The sequence below is a fragment of the Oncorhynchus mykiss genome, chromosome 5 (genome assembly GCF_013265735.2).
Source record: "Oncorhynchus mykiss isolate Arlee chromosome 5, USDA_OmykA_1.1, whole genome shotgun sequence".
Taxonomy (NCBI): Eukaryota; Metazoa; Chordata; class Actinopteri; order Salmoniformes; family Salmonidae; genus Oncorhynchus; species Oncorhynchus mykiss.
Genome location: NC_048569.1, coordinates 48,797,322 through 48,817,753, shown reverse-complemented (window position 1 = coordinate 48,817,753; position 20,432 = coordinate 48,797,322). Strand labels below are relative to the sequence as shown.

Sequence of the window (20,432 nt, the reverse complement as noted above, 5' to 3'; positions counted from 1 at the left end):
AAATGTATGTTATTTGTCGACCTACCTAACTATGTCAGTGTCTAACGGTAGCTAGCTAAGTCTGACACTTCTTCTGGACTGTCTCGGACACTGTTTCACTCATTAGCTAACGTTATCTGGCTAGCTAAGTTATCATAGCTGTCCCTGTCTGGTTTACTTGATAGCTAACTACACAAATAGCTAGCTAGAACAAAGTGTTAATAAGATATTCATTTAAAAAGATTAAAAGCCGTTCCAAACGAGATGGCCAGGTAGTGTAGCCAGCAGCTTAAAAAGTAGTGTTTAGTACACAAACATATTTTCCATGTTCAACAATAGACAACTTTTGACACATCTTTTTTTGTTGTTGTTATGAGTCAACTATAAAATATGATACCTGCACCATCTACATGCTGCAAAGACTCCCTAACTCTTCGCCATTGTACACGATAGACCATTGCTCGGAGACTTCCTTTGACCATTCTAAAGCCCGCATGGGGCATCCTTCCCTTAATGACTCTGACTTTCTGGTCTAACTCTTCATCTGACATATCAGAATAGCATTCCCTGACAGACACAGTTCTTTCATCCAGATGTAAATGGTCGACCCTTAAATGCCATGCATGTCAGCTAAGTTAGCCAGAGGAAAAGCCGTATCCAGGATACTTTGAAGTGTCACACGAGTAATTTCTCGTTTTGGCCATCCTACATTCCCACTATAAGAACTGATAACAACTTCATTAAATAGTGAAGGGAAAACATTGTGTGAGATCGGTGCTGACAACTTCAATAAACTGTTGCAGACCATCTACCATCTCCGCGGGAATATCAATATAATTTATTTACCCCAGCTCGAACAAACTAACTCTTGTGTGCATACAAACAGGAGATATTAAAAATCAATGGGTAATCTGATGATTATAGATATTAACCTATCTCTCACCCTAATCTGCTGAGCCATTCTTCCCTGCAATGAAACAATATTCCAATTAGTTAATGTTATATGATTAAAAACAATGCGTATATGATAACACTGAGTGCAAGTGTGTGTTTTAAAGTAGGCCTATGTATCATTAGCTAATGGAAACGCAGTAACATTTTTCTGCAAAAAAAGCTAATCGTTATACTGTCATGAAATATGATTATATATCGACTATGAAATAAATAGGACATGGCCTGCTTATGAGTTGCCATGAAAGAAAGTTAGATGAATTCAACTGAAAATGGTGAGAACAGTCGTTCGTAGCTAAATGCTTTTGGTTAGCTTGAAAATAATAATTGCATGATTTATCACTCTACTGTATGTATGTATGTAATATAGTAGAATGTTTTGAACTGACACTGAATCGTGGGAGCTAACTACTAGCTATATAAAAGTTGGACAGAAGAACACCGTGCTGCTTACCTGAGATGCCATCATCACACAGTCCTTCTTTGTCGGTGTCCACTATGACTTCTTTTGTGTCGGAAAGAAAGGCTGAAGAGTAATGGTTGTAACCAAACTGACACTCAAATAATGGCTGACAAATGGAGAAGCCACATCCACACCTCCCACTAAAGCCCGCTCACAGCTGTGGGGTCAAAAGTGCAAACGAAGAACTAGTGTTTCAAACAAAACAAAAAAAAGAAGCACTGAAAGCAAAGGGGGCAGTCTAGCCAAAACAGGTTTGTTAGGGAAATTAAATTTGAGTTTTGTTTTCAAATACATTTTTTGTTCTCAAAATAAACAAAAAAAGAAACTTACCTTTTTCAGGACCCCGTCTATCAAAGATAATTCGTAAAAATCCAAATAACTTCACAGATCAAATTTTAAAGGATTTAAACACTATTTCCCGTGCTTGTTCAATGTACCATAAACAATTAATGAACATGCACCTGTATAACGTTCGTTAAGACACTAACAGTTTACAGATGGTAGGCAATTAAGGTCACAGTTATGAAAACCTGGGACACTAAAGAGGCCTTTCTACTGACTCTGAAAACACCAAAAGAAAGATGCCGAGGTCCCTGCTCATCTGTGTGAACGTGCCGTAGGCATGCTGCAAGGAGGCATGAGGACGGCAGATGTGGCCAGGGCAATAAATTGCCATGCCCATACTGTGAGACGCCTAACACAGTGCTACAGGGAGACAGGACGGACAGCTGACCATGTGTGTTAACACCTGCACAGGATCGGTACATCCGAACATCACACCTGCGGGACAGGTACAGGATGGCAACAACAACTGCCCGAGTACACCAGGAACGCACAATCCCTCCATCAGTACTCAGACTCCGCAATAGACTGAGAGAGGCTGGACTGAGGACTTGTAGGCCTGTTGTAAGGCAGGTCCTCACCAGACATCACTGGCAACAACGTTGCCAATGGGCACAAAGCCACCGTCGCTGGACCAGACAGGACTGACAAAAAGTGCTCTTCACTGACAAATTTGCGTTTATTGTTGAAGGAATGAGCGTTACACTGAGGCCTGTACTCTGGAGCGGGAGCGATTTGGAGGTGGAGGACCGTCATGGTCTGGGGCGGTGTGTCACAGCATCATCGGGCTGAGCTTGTTGTCATTGCAGGCAGTCTCAACGCTGTATGAAACAGGGAAGATATCCCTCTTGTGGTACCATTCCTGCAGGTTCGTTCTGTGCGTGATTTCCTGCAAGACAGGAATGTCAGTGTTCTGTCATGGCCAGCGAAGAGCCCGGATCTCAATCCCATTGAGCACGTCTGGGACCTGTTGGATTGGAGTGTAAGGGCTAGGGCCATTCCCCCCAGAAATGTCCGGGAACTTGCATGTGCCTTGGTGGAAGAGTGGGGTAACATCTCACAGCAAGAACTGGCAAATCTGGTGCAGTCCATGAGGAGGAGATGCACTGCAGTACTTAATGCAGCTGGTGGCCACACCAGATACTGACTGCTACTTTTGATTTTGACCTCTCCTTTGTTCAAGGACACATTATTCTATTTCTGTTAGTCACATGTCTGTAGAACTTGTTCAGTTTATGTCTCGGTTGTTGAATCTTGTTATGTTCATACAAATATTTACACGTGTTAAGTTTGCTGAAAATAAACGCAATTGACAGTGAGAGGACTTATTTTTTTGCTGCGTTTATATCAACTCATACACCCTGTACCATGGAATCGGTACATAAAAAATCTCTTCCCAACTATTTTGCAATCTGTATGGCACAGCTGTCAACATCCTGATCTTCAAATGAAACTGGTATACTTTCCTATTTATGCTATTTTTATTCCTCCACCAGTTTTGATCTTTTATATTGGGCAGACAGACCAGTTCCCTACCTCCTCCCACTGCCACCTGCCTTCTCCATTTTTGGGGTAATGCTGTAATCAATGGGGAATAAAATGCATCAAGTTTTGTTATTACAAAATATTTGATTGCTAATTTTATTTTAAAGCCTCGTTTTCGCTTTCGGAAAGAAAAACATATTGAAAAGAGAAAAAAAATTGCTCTCGACAAAAATACACAAATGTACCTCCATACAATTGGCTTAACAACATCTGGCTGGCAAACCAGGTTGCGGAGTACATGAAGGAGACCGCGATCCAGAAGGCTCAGTGGACCAGACAGAATGGGGCCAAGACAGTCTTGAGAGTATCTGTGTCTGCTGAATACTCCAGGCATGGTGGGTTGCATGTTTTACTAAAACATTAGACTTGAATTTGATTCTGATTAGACCCACTTGACTCACAGGGAGAGCTGTGACAACACACATCTAGAAAGGAGGCTGTTTGTTAATTCAATATTGGCAAATAAATTGTGCGACAGGGTTTGATTGGTTCTCTCAAATATTTGAATTTGAAAATCCAATCATTGTAATAGAAGTGGGCGGCGCTCAGGGGCTGTGTGTGGCTGTGGGTGTTTTAAATGAGAAAGACACAGAGAGCCAACCAGTAAAAGCACAGTCCCCTTTATTAAAGACACATTGTGCCAACAACATCAGTCATTCCCACTTGGGCAGCAGGGTAGCCTAGTGGTTAGAGCGTTGGACTAGAAACCGGAAGGTTGCAAGTTCAAACCCCCGAGCTGTCATTCTGCCCCTGAACAGGCAGTTAACCCACTGTTCCTAGACCGTCATTGAAAATAAGAATTTGTTCTTAGTTAGTTAAATAAAGGTAAAATAAAAATAAAATAAATTCCAGACTCTGAAGTCAGGAGGACTTCAGGACACCCACATCCCGTCAGGAGTGATTAATTGCAATGGAAAAGTAATTGTTTGTCTGGCTACAACAACACATTAGAAACAGCATTGGGTGTGGATACAGTGAGAACATGTGGATCTGAGCAAGTGTGATGTCATTCATGTTTGTGGATATGTATGTAAATGTTAAGTTGTCTTGCTTTTGTCAATGTATGTTTTTGTTTGTCAACAAAACAAAGTAGAATAAAATATCACAAAAAAAGTAATTGTTTTTTTTACTACACATTGCTCAGGACTTACACATTTTAAATCCAGCTAGGGGTCTTTGTTTCGCCAGCCTAGAGAGAACCAGGCCCAAGATATTGTCTTGGAAGTGTAGGTATAGTGTGAAATGACCCTGCTGGTGGTGCATTAAGGTGTCCGCATGCTTCCCTGACGAAACAGTAAGGAAGAGTTTGTGCATATATTATGATGACAATTTGTGACATTTTTGTTCGTTTTGGACTTCGTTACGGGTTTTCGGGCACACCACATTTTGGGAGGAGGCAAGCCGAAGTCGATAGCTGAAGTCTACGCCCCTTCGTCGGTGATTGGTCAACAGTAAAGATTCTAAAGTAAAGTCGTTGTCATTCAACGAGAGACGACTTTCAGTTTCATACACATTTTCTCATTTAGAAAAATACCTTAGTTATATGTAAAATTGTAAATGTAAAACTAAGATCTTTTCAGCAAAAACATAAAAATGTATTAACTCAAATATTTATCTTAGATCAATTCAGACTACTTTGAGGAAGTTTATACTGGCTACTGGGTCTCAAAGTTGACAAGCAGTACTATTGCCGCTTTTTTCTTGTTTTTTAACCCATTAAATAGGCCGTCATTGAAAATAAGAATTTGTTCTTAACTGACTTGCCTAGTAAAATAAAGGTAAAATAAAAATGTGTCTGTTACTGTTATTATCCAATACAAACGCATTGAATAACAAATAAACTACATGGAACAACAGTCCCCACAATGTAATCTAAAGGAAGTTTGTTCAGAAGTTTCTGACCTATGTCTGAGAGAGAGAGAAATTTTTATTTTTTTATATTGAACCCCTTATTTTTGGCACTAAACAGTCTCCATATATACTTCCACTCACACCGACATGTACGCGTTCGTGAGAGTCTCACCTTTACACAGAGGGGTCATATTAGTGTGTAGCCCAGACTGTTCGGACGAAGTTGGCAGATCGGCTGTACCGACTTCCAATGACTCCCAAGATGCTTTTGGGAGTCGTAGAGCAAAACGGAGATCACCATCGTGTGAAAACGTGAGATCGCCAAACGATTCAGATGCTACAGAAGATTTTGAGAGAAGACAGATTTTCGGGATGTCTCATGGTCTGACAAACACCGCTCTAGCTCTCTCACCTTTCACCACAGTTATGGAAGTGAGAAATTGTCAGATGTGGTGGATTGAGACACATCCAATGCATGAAAAATACATATGTCTGACTTTGTCAATAGCAAAATTTTTTGTTTTACGCTCTTTTTTTGTTGCCTGAAACTAAGAAGTTATTCACTAAACATTCTTCTCTCCAGATACACAAGGTGACATCACTTTAAGACTTCTGCCAGTGGTCCTCCCAACAGTCTACAAGGTAGGCAGGAAGACATTTCCGACCCAGCTTCAGTGAGACCAGTCTGTAAGTTGTTATGCATAACTTCACATTACAAGACATTGGATAGATTTCCATTCAAATTGCGACAGATTTCCATGCAAATATTTCAAAATCAGCATAAAACAATATGCGCATTTTCCGACCATAAATATTTCCAGTGAACAGACTTTTTGTGGATAAAAGGCTGTGCGTGATGACATAGTGTACATAAAAATAACTTTTGCCACACAATTAACAAGTTTAATGGGTTTCCATCGCATCTTCAACTCTACTAATGGTTTTGTCACAAACTGTTGCATTATATAGCAAATGTTCCAACTCTGGTCTTGGCACATGAGCTCTAGCCAACAGCTAGATGATGAGACTATTATGGATAAGAGCGATATTACAGTTGAATTCGGAAGTTTACATACACTTAGGTTGGAGTCATTAAAACTAATTTTTCAACCACTCCACAAGTTGCTTGATAACAAACTATAGTTTTGGCAAGTCAGTTAGGACATCTACTTTGAGCATGACACAAGTCGTTTTCTCAAAAATTGTTTACAAACAGATTATTTCACTTATAATTCACTGTATCACAATTCCAGTGGGCTAGAAGTTTACATACATGAAGTTGACTGTGCTTTCAAACAGCTTGGAAAATTCCAGAAAATGATGTCATGGCTTTAGAAGCTTCATATTGGCTAATTGACATAATTTGAGTCAATTGGAGGTGTACCTGTGGATGTATTCCAAGGCCTACCTTGGAACAGTATAACAGTATAGCTTCCTTCCCTTTCCTCGCCCCTACCTGGGCTCGAACCAGGGACCCTCTGCACACATAGATAACAGCCACCCTCGAAGCATCGTTACCCTTCGCTCCACAAAAGCCGCGGCCCGCGAACAACTACTTCAAGGTCTCAGAACGAATGACGTCACCGATTGAAACGCTATTAGCGCGCACCCCGCTAACTAGCTAGCCATTTCACATCGGTTACAGGAGCAATTTCCAAACGCCTGACGGTACCACGTTCATTTGTACAAACAGTATTACGCAAGTATAAACAGGGTGGGACCACACAGCCGTCATACCACTCATGAAGGAGACGCGTCCTGTCTCCTAGAAATGAATGTACTTCGGTGCGAAAAGTGCAAATCAATTCCAGAACAACAGCAAAGGACCTTGTGAAGATGCTGGAAGAAACAGATACAAAAGTATCTATATCCACAGTTAAACGAGTCCTATATCGACATAACCTGAAAGGCCGCTCAGCCAGGAAGAATCCACTGCTCCAAAACCGCCATAAAATAGCCAGACTACTGTTTGCAACTGCATATGGGGACAAAGATTGTACTTTTTGGAGAAATGTCCTCTGGTCTGATGAAACATATAGAACTGCTTTGTCGCAAATGGGTCTTCCAAATGGACAATGACCCCAAGCATACTTCCAAAGTTGTGGAAAAATGGCTTACGGACAACAAAGTCAAGGTATTGGAGTGGCCATCACAAAGTCCTGACCTCAATCCTATAGCAAATTTGTGGGCAGAACTGAAAAAGCGAGCAAGGAGGCCTACAAACCTGACTCAGTTACACCAGCTCTGTCAGGAGGAATGGGCCACAATTCACCCAACTTATTGTGGGAAGCTTGTGGAAGGCTACCCAAAACATTTGACCCAAGTTAAACAATTTAAAGGCAATGCTACCAAATCCTAATTGAGTGTATGTAAACTTCTGACCCACTGGGAATGTGATGAAAGAAATAAAAGCTGAAATAAATAATTCTCTACTATTATTCTTAAAATAAAGTGGTGGAAGGAGTAAGGAGTAAGGAATTGTGAAAAACCGATTTTAAGTATATTTGGCTAAGGTGTATGTAAACTTCCGACTTCAACTGTATTTGTCAAACGGCAGCCAAGCATCGATCATCATGTCACCAGAATAAGACCCTCAATATTTATTGGAGTATTTATCAACCTCATCACTTTACACATTCACCATTCAGTGAAGTTCATAATTTATTTAATAATCTCAAGGTATGATGACAAACGCCCGGCAATGACAAGCGCCGGGCTGAACCACTTCAGTTTGCTGTCTTTTGAGCGTGAACTGACATACATTGGATTATGATAAAATCAGCACCATATTCAACTCAGACTCGCCGTCTGCGCCTTGTGATGTAGGTCACACCTTATGATATGTTTACTAAAGATAAGGTACCATTTTGTAGTACTATTACCCGCCGTGGTATAAATTGTAACATCAAATATAGGCTTGTTTGCCCATCGAGAGTAAAGTGCATCTGAAGATGAGTTTTATGTTGTTGGCAACTGGTATAAAGTTACTGTCTAATTTTAATATTCTGGGATATTTAATTATTTGTATATGTAACGAGGTTCTTCCAAATACTATGCACAAGTATAAAACTATTCTATTACGAAATAATATACGGTGCACGTCGCAATTTATTTCTTAAATTAATGAGTATAAAAAAATGCTTATCGAAATTTTTCTAGGCCTATACCCCCCCTAAAATTCTGGCTAGGTCCCTGGACCAGACCCCATTCTGGGGACTGCACACAGGTGTTTACAGCCATTAATGGACTGGCATTGGAGCAAGGTACACTGCTTGTGGCACTGGATGTGTGCTTCAAGTCCTATTATGTGTTTGACATTAACCTTCCCACTGTTCCCCAGCATTGTATCAGCTGCCAGGAACAGAATCCCCCACAGTAAGAATGTTGCGAGCATGTCTTTTTTCCACTGAACAGTAGTGTATAAGTGTCCACTCTTGTATGTGAGAAGTGACAGGAGGAAGCACATCCCTCCAGCTTATGTGTTCCTGTGAATTAATAGATCAATGAGCCATGAGTATCTCATTCCAATGCTAATATGCTCTTAAGGAACTATTTATAGTTCTGTTAATTTGACATTTAGTTTGTTTTTAAATGCATCTGTGCCTATTTTTTGCCTACAGTAATGTGTGTGTGGCTTGTTTGCCTTTAATTCAACTACTGGTGCCTTCTGGTACACTTTCATTCTATGACAACAATTTATTTTAAATACAAATGTTACATTTTGGGGACTGAAGTGCTGTATGAATGAACATTAGGTAATGAGTCATTAGTCCATGTCCTTAGTATAGTGTAGAGGTCGGCCGATTCTGATTTTTCAACGCCGATACAGATTATTGGAGGACCAAAAAAAGCTGACACCGATGAATTGGCCGATTTAAAAAAAATATATATATATATATATATATACAGTGCCTTGCGAAAGTATTCGGCCCCCTTGAACTTTGCGACCTTTTGCCACATTTCAGGCTTCAAACATAAAGATATAAAACTGTATTTTTTTGTGAAGAATCAACAACAAGTGGGACACAATCATGAAGTGGAACGACATTTATTGGATATTTCAAACTTTTTTAACAAATCAAAAACTGAAAAATTGGGCGTGCAAAATTATTCAGCCCCCTTAAGTTAATACTTTGTAGCGGCACCTTTTGCTGCGATTACAGCTGTAAGTCGCTCGGGGTATGTCTCTATCAGTTTTGCACATCGAGAGACTGACATTTTTTCCCATTCCTCCTTGCAAACCAGCTCGAGCTCAGTGACGTTGGATGGAGAGCATTTGTGAACAGCAGTTTTCAGTTCTTTCCACAGATTCTCGATTGGATTCAGGTCTGGACTTTGACTTGGCCATTCTAACACCTGGATATGTTTATTTTTGAACCATTCCATTGTAGATTTTGCTTTATGTTTTGGATCATTGTCTTGTTGGAAGACAAATCTCCGTCCCAGTCTCAGGTCTTTTGCAGACTCCATCAGGTTTTCTTCCAGAATGGTCCTGTATTTGGCTCCATCCATCTTCCCATCAATTTTAACCATCTTCCCTGTCCCTGCTGAAGAAAAGCAGGCCCAAACCATGATGCTGCCACCACCATGTTTGACAGTGGGGATGGTGTGTTCAGCTGTGTTGCTTTTACGCCAAACATAACGTTTTGCATTGTTGCCAAAAAGTTCAATTTTGGTTTCATCTGACCAGAGCACCTTCTTCCACATGTTTGGTGTGTCTCCCAGGTGGCTTGTTGCAAACTTTAAACGACACTTTTTATGGATATCTTTAAGAAATGGCTTTCTTCTTGCCACTCTTCCATAAAGGCCAGATTTGTGCAATATACGACTGATTGTTGTCCTATGGACAGAGTCTCCCACCTCAGCTGTAGATCTCTGCAGTTCATCCAGAGCGATCATGGGCCTCTTGGCTGCATCTCTGATCAGTCTTCTCCTTGTATGAGCTGAAAGTTTAGAGGGACGGCCAGGTCTTGGTAGATTTGCAGTGGTCTAATACTCCTTCCATTTCAATATTATCGCTTGCGCAGTGCTCCTTGGGATGTTTAAAGCTTGGGAAATCTTTTTGTATCCAAATCCGGCTTTAAACTTCTTCACAACAGTATCTCGGACCTGCCTGGTGTGTTCTTTGTTCTTCATGATGCTCTCTGCGCTTTTAACGGACCTCTGAGACTATCACAGTGCAGGTGCATTTATACGGAGACTTGATTACACACAGGTGGATTGTATTTATAATCATTAGTCATTTAGGTCAACATTGGATCATTCAGAGATCCTCACTGAACTTCTGGAGAGAGTTTGCTGCACTGAAAGTAAAGGGGCTGAATAATTTTGCACGCCCAATTTTTCAGTTTTTGATTTGTTAAAAAAGTTTGAAATATCCAATAAATGTCGTTCCACTTCATGATTGTGTCCCACTTGTTGTTGATTCTTCACAAAAAAATACAGTTTTATATCTTTATGTTTGAAGCCTGAAATGTGGCAAAAGGTCGCAAAGTTCAAGGGGGCCGAATACTTTCGCAAGGCACTGTGTATATATATATATATATATATATATATATATATATATATATATATATATATATATATATATATATATATATATATATATATAAAATGAAGACAATTACAACAATATTGAATTTACACTTTTTTTAGAATTTAGTATAATACATCAATAAATGCATTTTAGTCTCAAATAAATAATGAAACATGTTCAATTTGGTTTAAATAATGTAAAAACACAGTGTTAGAGAAGAACGTAAAAGTGCAATATGTGCCATGTAAAAAAGCTAACGTTTAAGTTTCTTGCTCAGAACATGAGAACATATGAAAGCTGGTGGTTCCTTTTAACATGAGTCTTCAATATTCCCAGTTAAGAAGTTTTAGGTTGTAGTAATAGGAATTATAGGACTATTTCTCTCTATACCATTTGTATTTCATATACCTTTGACTATTGGATGTTCTTATATGCACTTTAGTATTGCCAGCCTAATCTCGGGAGTTGATAGGCTTGAAGTCATAAACAGCGCAATGCTTGAAGCACATCGATGAGCTGCTGGCAAACGCACAAAAGTGCTGTTTGAATGAATGCTTAAGAGCCACCGCTCAGACTGCTCTATCAAATCATAGACTTAATTAGGATATAATAAACACAGAAATACGAGCCTTAGGTCATTAATATGGTAAAAACCGGAAACTATCATTTTGAAAACGTTTATTCTTTCAGTGAAATACGGAACCGTTCTGTATTTTATCAAACGGGTGGTATCCCTAAGTCTAAATATTGCTGTTACATTGCACATCCTTCAATGTTATGTCAAAATTATGTACAATTCTGTCAAATTAATTACGGTCTTTGTTAGGAAGAAATGGTCTTCACACAGTTTGCAACGAGCCAGGCAGCCCAAACTGCTGCATATACCCTGACTCTGCTTGCACAGAACGCAAGAGAAGTGACACAATTTCCCTAGCTAAAAGAAATTCATGTTAGCAGGCAATATTAACTAAATATACAGGTTTAAAAATATACTTTTGTATTGATTTTAAGAAAGGCATTGATGGTTATGTACACATTGGTGCAACGTCTGTGCAACGTCAGTGCTTTTTTCACGAATGAGGTTGTTAAATCATCACCCGTTTGGCGAAGTAGGCTTTATTCGATGATAAATGACCAGGCACCGCATTGATTGTATGCAACGCAGGACACGCTAGATAAACTAGTAATATCATCAACAATGTGATTATGTTAAGATTGATTGTTTTTTTACAAGACAAGTTTAATGCTAGCTAGCAATTTACCTTGGCTCCTTGCTGTACTCGTGTAACAGGTGGTCAGTCTGCCATGCAGTCTCATCGTGGAGTGCAATGTAATCGGCCATGAACGGAGTCCAAAAATGCCGATTACCGATTGAACACTTGAAATCGGCCCTAATTAATCGGCCATTCCGAGTGAACTTCAAATGTAATATTTTACACTTGATCTGTGTAACAATGATTTAACTCGACCAAAATGAAGATGGCAAAACAACAGCATGGTGTGTACTGTCACCTAAGATATTTTTATTTTTTATTTTACCTTTATTTAACCAGGCAAGTCAGTTAAGAACAAATTCTTATTTTCAATGACGGCCTGGGAACAGTGGGTTAACTGCCTGTTCAGGGGCAGAACGACAGATTTGTACCTTGTCAGCTCGGGGGTTTGAACTCGCAACCTTCGGGTTCCTAGTCCAACGCTCTAACCACTAGGCTACCCTGCCGCCCCTGAAGATAGCCTAAGCTAGCTGATGTTTGTCAGTTAATGTGAATGTCCATTCGATCTGGCATGGGTAAACATATTTAGACAATAGGGCTTTGTTTCAATGTGCTATTTAAAAAAAAAAAAAAAGTATATATTCTTGTATATTCTCTGATGTGATGTATGTTTTAAAATGCAGGCAATAGAAATTAATTGTTTGAAATTCAACATTGTATCTTGATTAGGTGTGTGTAAGAAACAGAGGTGGTGGGATGATAGAGAAGGCAAAATTGAAATTAGGATTAGATTGAGAGAAAAAAAATGACCCAGCTGCTGGGTCAATCCCCAAACCCAATGTGCTGGGTTTATGTCACTACCCAACACGCTGGGTGGTTTTAACCCAGCAATATAGTCTAATTTATCCAATAGTTGAGTGAAGCGCTCAACCCAAGTTGCTGGGTTAGAAGCAAAACCCAAATCCACTGGGTTGAATTAACCCAATGCTTTGTTTTGTCCAATATTGACCCAGCGCTGGGTTGTCAAAATTACCCAAATTGGGTTATTTTTGGGTTGTCAAAATTACCCAAATTGGATTATTTTAAACCCAGCATTTTTTATAGTAACAATAGTTCATTTTGGGGAAATAATATTGCCATATTAGGCATAACTAAATTTCTACCTTTTAAGATGCCAAAATATGCATTGTTTTCAGTATCCTAATTTTTTTTTGTTTTCTGATTTGTTATAGTGCATGCATTCAACAAGCTTTGGAAGAAGGACTTTCACAGGGTCACAATCTCCAAAGTTCACTCAAAAAGGCAATAGTTCCGAACTGGGTTTGATTTAGTTTTTGTTGTTTTAATTATTTAAAAATTAGCTAATTATCTTTTAAACTTCCATTGGTTAATTTATTGCTCAGTTATCACTTGGCTCATGTAAATAATTATTTTGTTATCCCTTTAAACATCCTAAGGTCAATGTCCCCATAGTGTTCACTTCACATTTCTCTCATGTAAATGTTGTAGCTGCATAAAAAGATGAAACATTTTATTTGGGAAATATCCCGTCTGCTATTTTCTTCATTACCATGCTGATGATTTCAAGTTGTATTGGATTTATTTTATCTGTTAAGACATTGAATACACGTTGTTTAGTATATTTACTACATTTAGTATGTTTCGTTTTTTTCTCTGTGAAGTAAGTTCATTTAAAGTTGTGACTTTGTTTATGTATATACTTTTCAATGTTTAAAACACAGTAACCAAAACCCTGATATAATTTTAATATTCGTACTGAGTTTCCCAGAGTTGTTTGCCAGAAGTTCACAAGTTGCAAATTGTCCAAATGTTTGCCAGAAACCGGTTTTCTGTAAGGTAAATATTACCACCACCTTTTTAAAACCATGTCTATTAGGTATGTAACAATTCACATATGAATCGGTCCCGATTCAAATGTTTAAGATTCAAATGTTTAAGATTCGACTGACTGCATCTGTACACGGACCCCAAACCGAACCAAATGTAGCATACATCGGTCAAAAAATCGATTCAAACGTTACGCATCGCGGAGTCACAAAAATGTTTTGCTCTTTTTCTTTTTTTATACCCAATGCGTCCTCCTAAGCATGCAACGTTAACTGTGTTGACAGTCATTGATCTACAAGTCATTGTGCATGCCGAACAACCCTAGGCTATATCAGTAGCCTAGTCAAACTGTGCACTGTGCCCAGTTTCGCACGATGACCAACGCGAGGTAGGTGGCCTGTTCCTGGTCTTGCACATCTGTGTGGCACCCACAACATGTTTTGCATTAGATTGGGCTTTATTAGTTAAGTGACAAGCTATGTAATTTTATAGGTAATTGTTATATATGCACTGTTGAAAATGCTCTTTTATCAGAATAAAAGTGAGTTTACCGGAGACGCAACTCCCATTCAGCTTTAGGCTACCTGCTTAACGGAGTTTACAATAGATTTTATTCAGATTTTTCAGGTTCAACATCAGCAATAGTTTTGGTAAACTCTTAGAAAAAATGGTGCTGTCTAGAACTTGAAAGGGTTATTTGACTGTCCTCTTAGAAGAACCCTTTAAAGAACAATTTTTAGTTCCAGGTAGGTTGGTTCTACCTGGGAACAAAAAGGTTTCTCCTATGGGGACAGTCGAAGAACCCTTCTGGAACCATTTTTTAAAGAATAGTTTTGCTTTAAACAATCTTTGTATATTTGGTCATCGTTTGATATACAGTGTATGGTTGATCATTTGCGAGGTGCACTGCATGGCCTACACGGGAGTAGAGAAGAAGCTCACTAAAAAATGACAAACGATCAAAACCATTTGATTTTGAGATGGGGGTGAAATCCAAAGTTGTACTATATATTCATTGGCTATGCCATTGCTCATTTGTAAATTTGAAATATTGATACCTTACTAGCTCAAACACTTAATTTGCAAAATGACAATTTAATTAGTGGGTGATGGTGATTTCAGAACCAAAGTGTGGGGGACAGAAGACAGGCTACATTGCCCTCCCTAGTTTGATAGTGGTAGTGGGGTGTTAGATCCCTAGTGTCCTTTATGACTCAGATCAGGTGCCTACATAGTACATAGACAATTTACGCACACACACACAGTACAAACATCGTATACATGCATAATTTACACACACGTCAAGCTCAGACAGATCCAGCTCATGAACTCCATCAGCAACAGATTTGAATTTAGAATGGAAATTAATGTGAAATGAATGAATGTGTTTATGCAACAAATGTTAGTGCATCGAACCGAACCGAATTGCATTGATTCGTTCTCTACTCAAACGTTTCAAACTAAAATGTATCGTATCGGAGCCCATGTATCTAGATAAAGTACGTATGGAATCGTCTTGAAAGGAAAATATGCATACCCCTGTCTATTTTTTATTTTCCAAACACAATTCAACACATCACAATTTTTAAACATCATTGTAAGCATATTTTAACACAAGATTAACACTTAACAAACGCTTTTTTCCTTTTTTTTAAACTTATGGGCGAGTTTTCTCTAAATGAGCATTGTTGCACTATTAAAGGTCAATACACTGCATTTCAAACCGTCAAGAATAATCTTGTAATAAGCTTGTAAAATTATACCTAGGATAAATATAAGCCTTCCAGAACCATAAGACCAATTTAATTATTTTATCAATAATCACTGATTTGGCTTTCAAGTCTATGAAAATGCTATTTTTGTTACAAACTTAACCAGAAACATGCACAATGCATTTCCACTAATAATGACACTTCTGGTAGCAGGCAATATAGAAAACTAACACGGGTATCATAAACAATCTCTCAAGCACAAGCCCACATGCTAGCGAGTAGCCAGCTCATCTTTATATTTCAAGTCTAGCCAACTTTGATCCATTTGCTTGCTAAACAAGGTAGAACTGTTAAACTGTTATAAATACATCGTTCATGTCTCCAACTGTTTGAACAACATAGCCTGTTCACTTTGTTTAGATGTTGAAATCAAGTGGCCTAACTGGATAAGAAGATGCTTATTTCTCAGAATGAGAACGAGTTGCCAATTCCTTATATAAATGTGTCGATTTATACTCATTGCACATTTATAAAACACAGACTAGACAGCTAGAATGTAGTTAAGGTAGTCCATCCCTGTTTGCTTCCGATTTGTTCCATGTGACCTGTTACCAGAATATTAACAAATGCTAACAAGTACTAGCAAATTCCCATAGCAGGTGCTGGCTAAATGCTAACGAGTGCAAACAAACTAATTGCAAGGACGGACAACCCAGTTCATAAAGTTATACAATTATCTCAAAGGCTACTCAGTTTTCTGCACGCACAAAACAAATATTACTAAACAGCAGGGATCTTAATCCAAAAGGGGATTTTCTCTGACTGCTCTTAACAAGAGGCCACTTAAATAGCAAGTTAGCAAACCAAATACACAGCTGGGTAAACTGCTTTATCTTTATCTATTAACCTAGTTCAAATATAATAATATTTAAAAAAAAACTCTAGTTCGGATGGTTTGGCAATTCATACCATGGATATTTCAAAACACCCCGATATACAGTTGGCTCCAAAATTACTGGCACCCCTGACTGGCTATGCACAAACAATACTTTTAAAAAATGAACAATATAATAATAGAGAAACTCAAAATGCCAACATGTGAGAAATACCGTACTTTATTCATGTTTCAATGGAACCACCAAAATGATTTATTGATTTAATTTAAAAAATCAATGTCCTCCAAATCAAGGTTTCATAATTATTGGCACTCATTTAGTGCTTAGTGCAACTACCTCTGGCAAGGAGCATGGAGTCTATGCAGATCCTATCAAGATCCTTCACATTCTTGGGTTTGAGCTTATCAACTGCCCTCTTTAACTCAGCCCACAGGTTTTCTATTGGATTAAGGTCCGGCGACTGAGATGGCCATGGCAGAACATTGATTTTGTTGGATCTTGAGGTATGTTTTGGGTCATTGTCTTGTTGGAAAAGACGCCACCAAGGCCTGCAATTCTTTCTCAGTGATTATTGGGGATTTTGTTACTTCTCTCACCATCCTCCCTATCCTGGAGGGATTTGCATTTGCGTCCTCTATCCGTGAGGTTAACTCTTCCATATCTTTTGATTTTTTTAATAATTGCCCTGACAGTGCTCAGTGGTATATTCAATCATTTGTGTATCTTCTTGCCGTTACCAGATTTATGAAGGTCTATGACCATCTGTCTCTTTTGAACTGCCAGTTCTTTTGTTTTCTTCATGGTGTTGAATGACAAAGGGACATTGCATGCGTGTTACCATGTTTTTATACCCTAGTGAAACAGGAAGTGATGTAATGGCTCAATATAGTTCCTTAACACTTTTATATAAACTTAAATAAGTGGAATTTAATTCCTGGTTTAATTTTGGTAGATGTTATTTACTATAATCTTTAAGGTTGCCATTAATTGTGAAATTCTCACATGTTAGTATTTTGAGTTTCTTTCTATAGTATTGTTGGTGCATTGCCCATCAGAGGTGCCAGTAATTTTGGAGCCCACTGTACAGTACCCAACCCTACACATGTATTTATGCATGAATAGTTTAAAATGTGTATATTGTAATCGGGAAACTACACAAATTCACTTTTAAAAAGGCACACCTGTTAATTGAAATGCATTCCAGGTGACCGCCTCATGAAGCTGGTTGAGAGAATGCAGAGAGTGTGTAAAGGGTGGCTACTTTGAAGAATCTCAAATATAAAATATATTTTGATTTGTTTAACACTTTTTCGGTTACTAAATGATTCCATGTGTGTTATTTCATAGTTTTGATGTCTTCACAATTTTTCTACAATGTAGAAAATAGTAACAATTTTAAAAAAAACCTGGAAGGAGTAGGTGTACTGGTACAGTACTTTTGTATATTATATATACAATTACAGTACAATTTTCAATTAACAAATAAGGTTTTATATGCAAGATGGTTAAATAAAGAGCAAAATTATTGATTATTATTATTTGTGCCCTTGTCCTGTAAGAGCTCTTTGTCACTTCCCACGAGCTGGGGTGTGACAAAAACGAATTCTTATGTTTAATAAATGTATGTGGCAGACTTACAATGATGGCAAAAAACAACATTTGCTGACCCTGTTTCTAGAGGGGGTACGCAGCTGGAGGTTGAATGTTTGAAGGGTACGGGACTATAAAAAGCTTGGGAACCACTGCCTTAAACGATCAATCGAGTAGGGTAGGAGCAAACATGCTAAACATATATTGTTTCTCCCCTGTGTGTACAGAGTTCCCACATACCATTAATTGATTCCCTGATGATGGCCTACACAGTGGAGATGATCAGCATAGAGCAGGTGGTAGGCTGCGTCAAACGCTTCTCCACCTTCAGCGCCTCCAAGGAGCTGCCCTTTGACCTGGAGGACGCCATGGTCTTCTGGATCAATAAGGTGAGCCGTGCGTGCGTCAGGGTTTCCGTTAGGAAAATGTGTCACCGGACATTTGACCGGCAACATTTTAATTTATCGGACATTTAAGAAATTTACCGAATCCATATGCATTGGGTGCGTAACCTGATCACGGCGTCCACCCACGGTGCTCAGAATGACAGAAATTACATTTAGAATATGGTCATTCATATTAACCGAACATGCAAGTCGAGGATGCAACAATGTGCGGTCCTTCTTACTGAATTCTGATAACTACTTTTTTACTTTTCCTCAGCCAACACGACAAGTAACCAACGGCAAAATCACTATCCTATGTCATTCTACTATAGTAGAAAAGTTTAGGCTACCTGTTCTATTGGTCAGCTTGTCGAGCAATAAATAGCCTATTCCAAACAGACTCGGGGACAGTTGTGGGACGATAGATCCCAAATTCATATAACCAATAGGCCTACAATAGTTTACATGTTCTTTTTTAAAATTTTACTTTGAAAAACAATGAGTCTGATGCAAAAGATCAGAATGTTTAGCTTAACATATTTATAAACGTATTTCTTCACATTGTAAGCGCATTAATATGCTAAAGTCAGTAGGCTGCGTCAGTAGGCGTGTGATAAATAAGATCATGACGAAGATACTGTACACGCGCCAATTTAATTCCACTAAATTAAGAAAATTAACCGCTAAGCATGACCAGTCAAATGTATTTACATTTCCAAAAATGAATAGGCTAAAAAGCATTATTATGCAACAGGAATTTCTTCTCCCAGACTGTTGGCTGGCGGCAATTTTATTTTTCAGGTTTTCTATTATTTTATCGGACAAAAGCCTGCTATTGTGTGAGTGTGAGAAAGCGGGACTATGTGTGTAGTTTACTGACCCTTTTCTGTCTCCCAGGTGAATATGAAGATGAAGGAGATCGCAGAGAAAGAGAGCAAAATCAAGCAGCATCTGCTAGAGTCTCCCAGCCACCAAAAGGTATTCTTGCGTTTTCCCCTCGCTGTCTCGCACACTCACTCTCGCTGTCTTTTTCACTCTCGCGCGAGCCATCTCGTGTTCTTTCAATTCAATTTAAAGGGCTATTTTGGCACTATCTGCATTTCTTTCATTTTTTTCTCACGATTTCTTTCATTTTCACTCACCCTCACTTTCTCTCTCTTCAATGTCTTATTACCATCCCTCAGTGTTCACATACCATTGCTAAGGCGCGGACGGGCTCCCTACCTACCTCTACCCTCTCCCTAAAACAATGTGTGCCTTTAATTGTTTGTAACAGGAAATGTTGGTGTTAGCAGCCCTGGATACTGTTTCTGGGGCCTCTAGTTACAACACCCCGCCAAATAAAAAAACCTGGGTGAAACACTACATTTTAGGTTGATGTTATAATTAACATGAGCATTTCCATGTCAGCCTGTATTTTTCTGGTCCCTGTATTGGCCTGTTACGATCAACTCTAAATGTTTGATTTGAACCTTCTTAGAGACCCTATTCTCCCAATATAGTGCACTACTTTAGACCTTAGCCAATAAAAGTAGTTCACTATACAGGCTAATAGTGTTATTTTGAGATGCGACCCATAGTCTAACCATGAAGTGTGGACCTGATCTCTTCCTGTCACTGCATCTGACCTTTGAACTGTCTGCTGCTCTTGCTGTTTGTCTCCCTAAACTCCTCACCCCCTGTCTCTTGAATACTTAGTCTCCCTCCAAATGTTACTGGAAGCTTGTACCTGTAAGTGGAAATGACTACAGCTTCTGCTAGTGTGTGTGTCTCAGGTTTTCATTAGCTGCCAATTGCTTTTGGCCCCAAAAATTATATAAGAAGCCGATAAATAAAACTTTTGTTGGCCAAAATGACCAGGATAAATAAAATCCCAATGCAAATGCTAAATATTGCTTTTTCTTCATTGATGGAAATACCAGTCAATGTAAATGCCTTTGACCATCATGTTTATTGGACTATAGTTTAATTTGCATAATTGAGTGGAATGAAATTAGCCTGTGTGTATTTTTGTTAGTGAACATGTATCTTATTTACCAACACAACTATCACACACAGCATACAGAGCCTATTCCTCTACTGGTTTGTTGCTGGAGTAAAACATGTGCTTTTGCAAGAC

The 20,432-nt window shown here is 38.7% G+C and overlaps 1 protein-coding gene across 3 annotated transcripts in view; it reads left to right on the top strand.

Moving 5' to 3' along the window:
* Window positions 1-20,432, top strand: part of LOC110523989 (calmodulin-regulated spectrin-associated protein 1-B) — a 117,568-nt gene that overhangs the window by 29,797 nt on the left and 67,339 nt on the right. For all 3 annotated transcript variants that reach the window (XM_021603235.2, XM_021603234.2, XM_021603236.2), the window contains exons 4-5: window positions 18,155-18,316; window positions 19,211-19,291. In XM_021603235.2, the coding sequence (XP_021458910.2) occupies window positions 18,155-18,316; window positions 19,211-19,291 (243 nt within the window). The remainder of the gene's footprint in view (window positions 1-18,154; window positions 18,317-19,210; window positions 19,292-20,432) is intronic.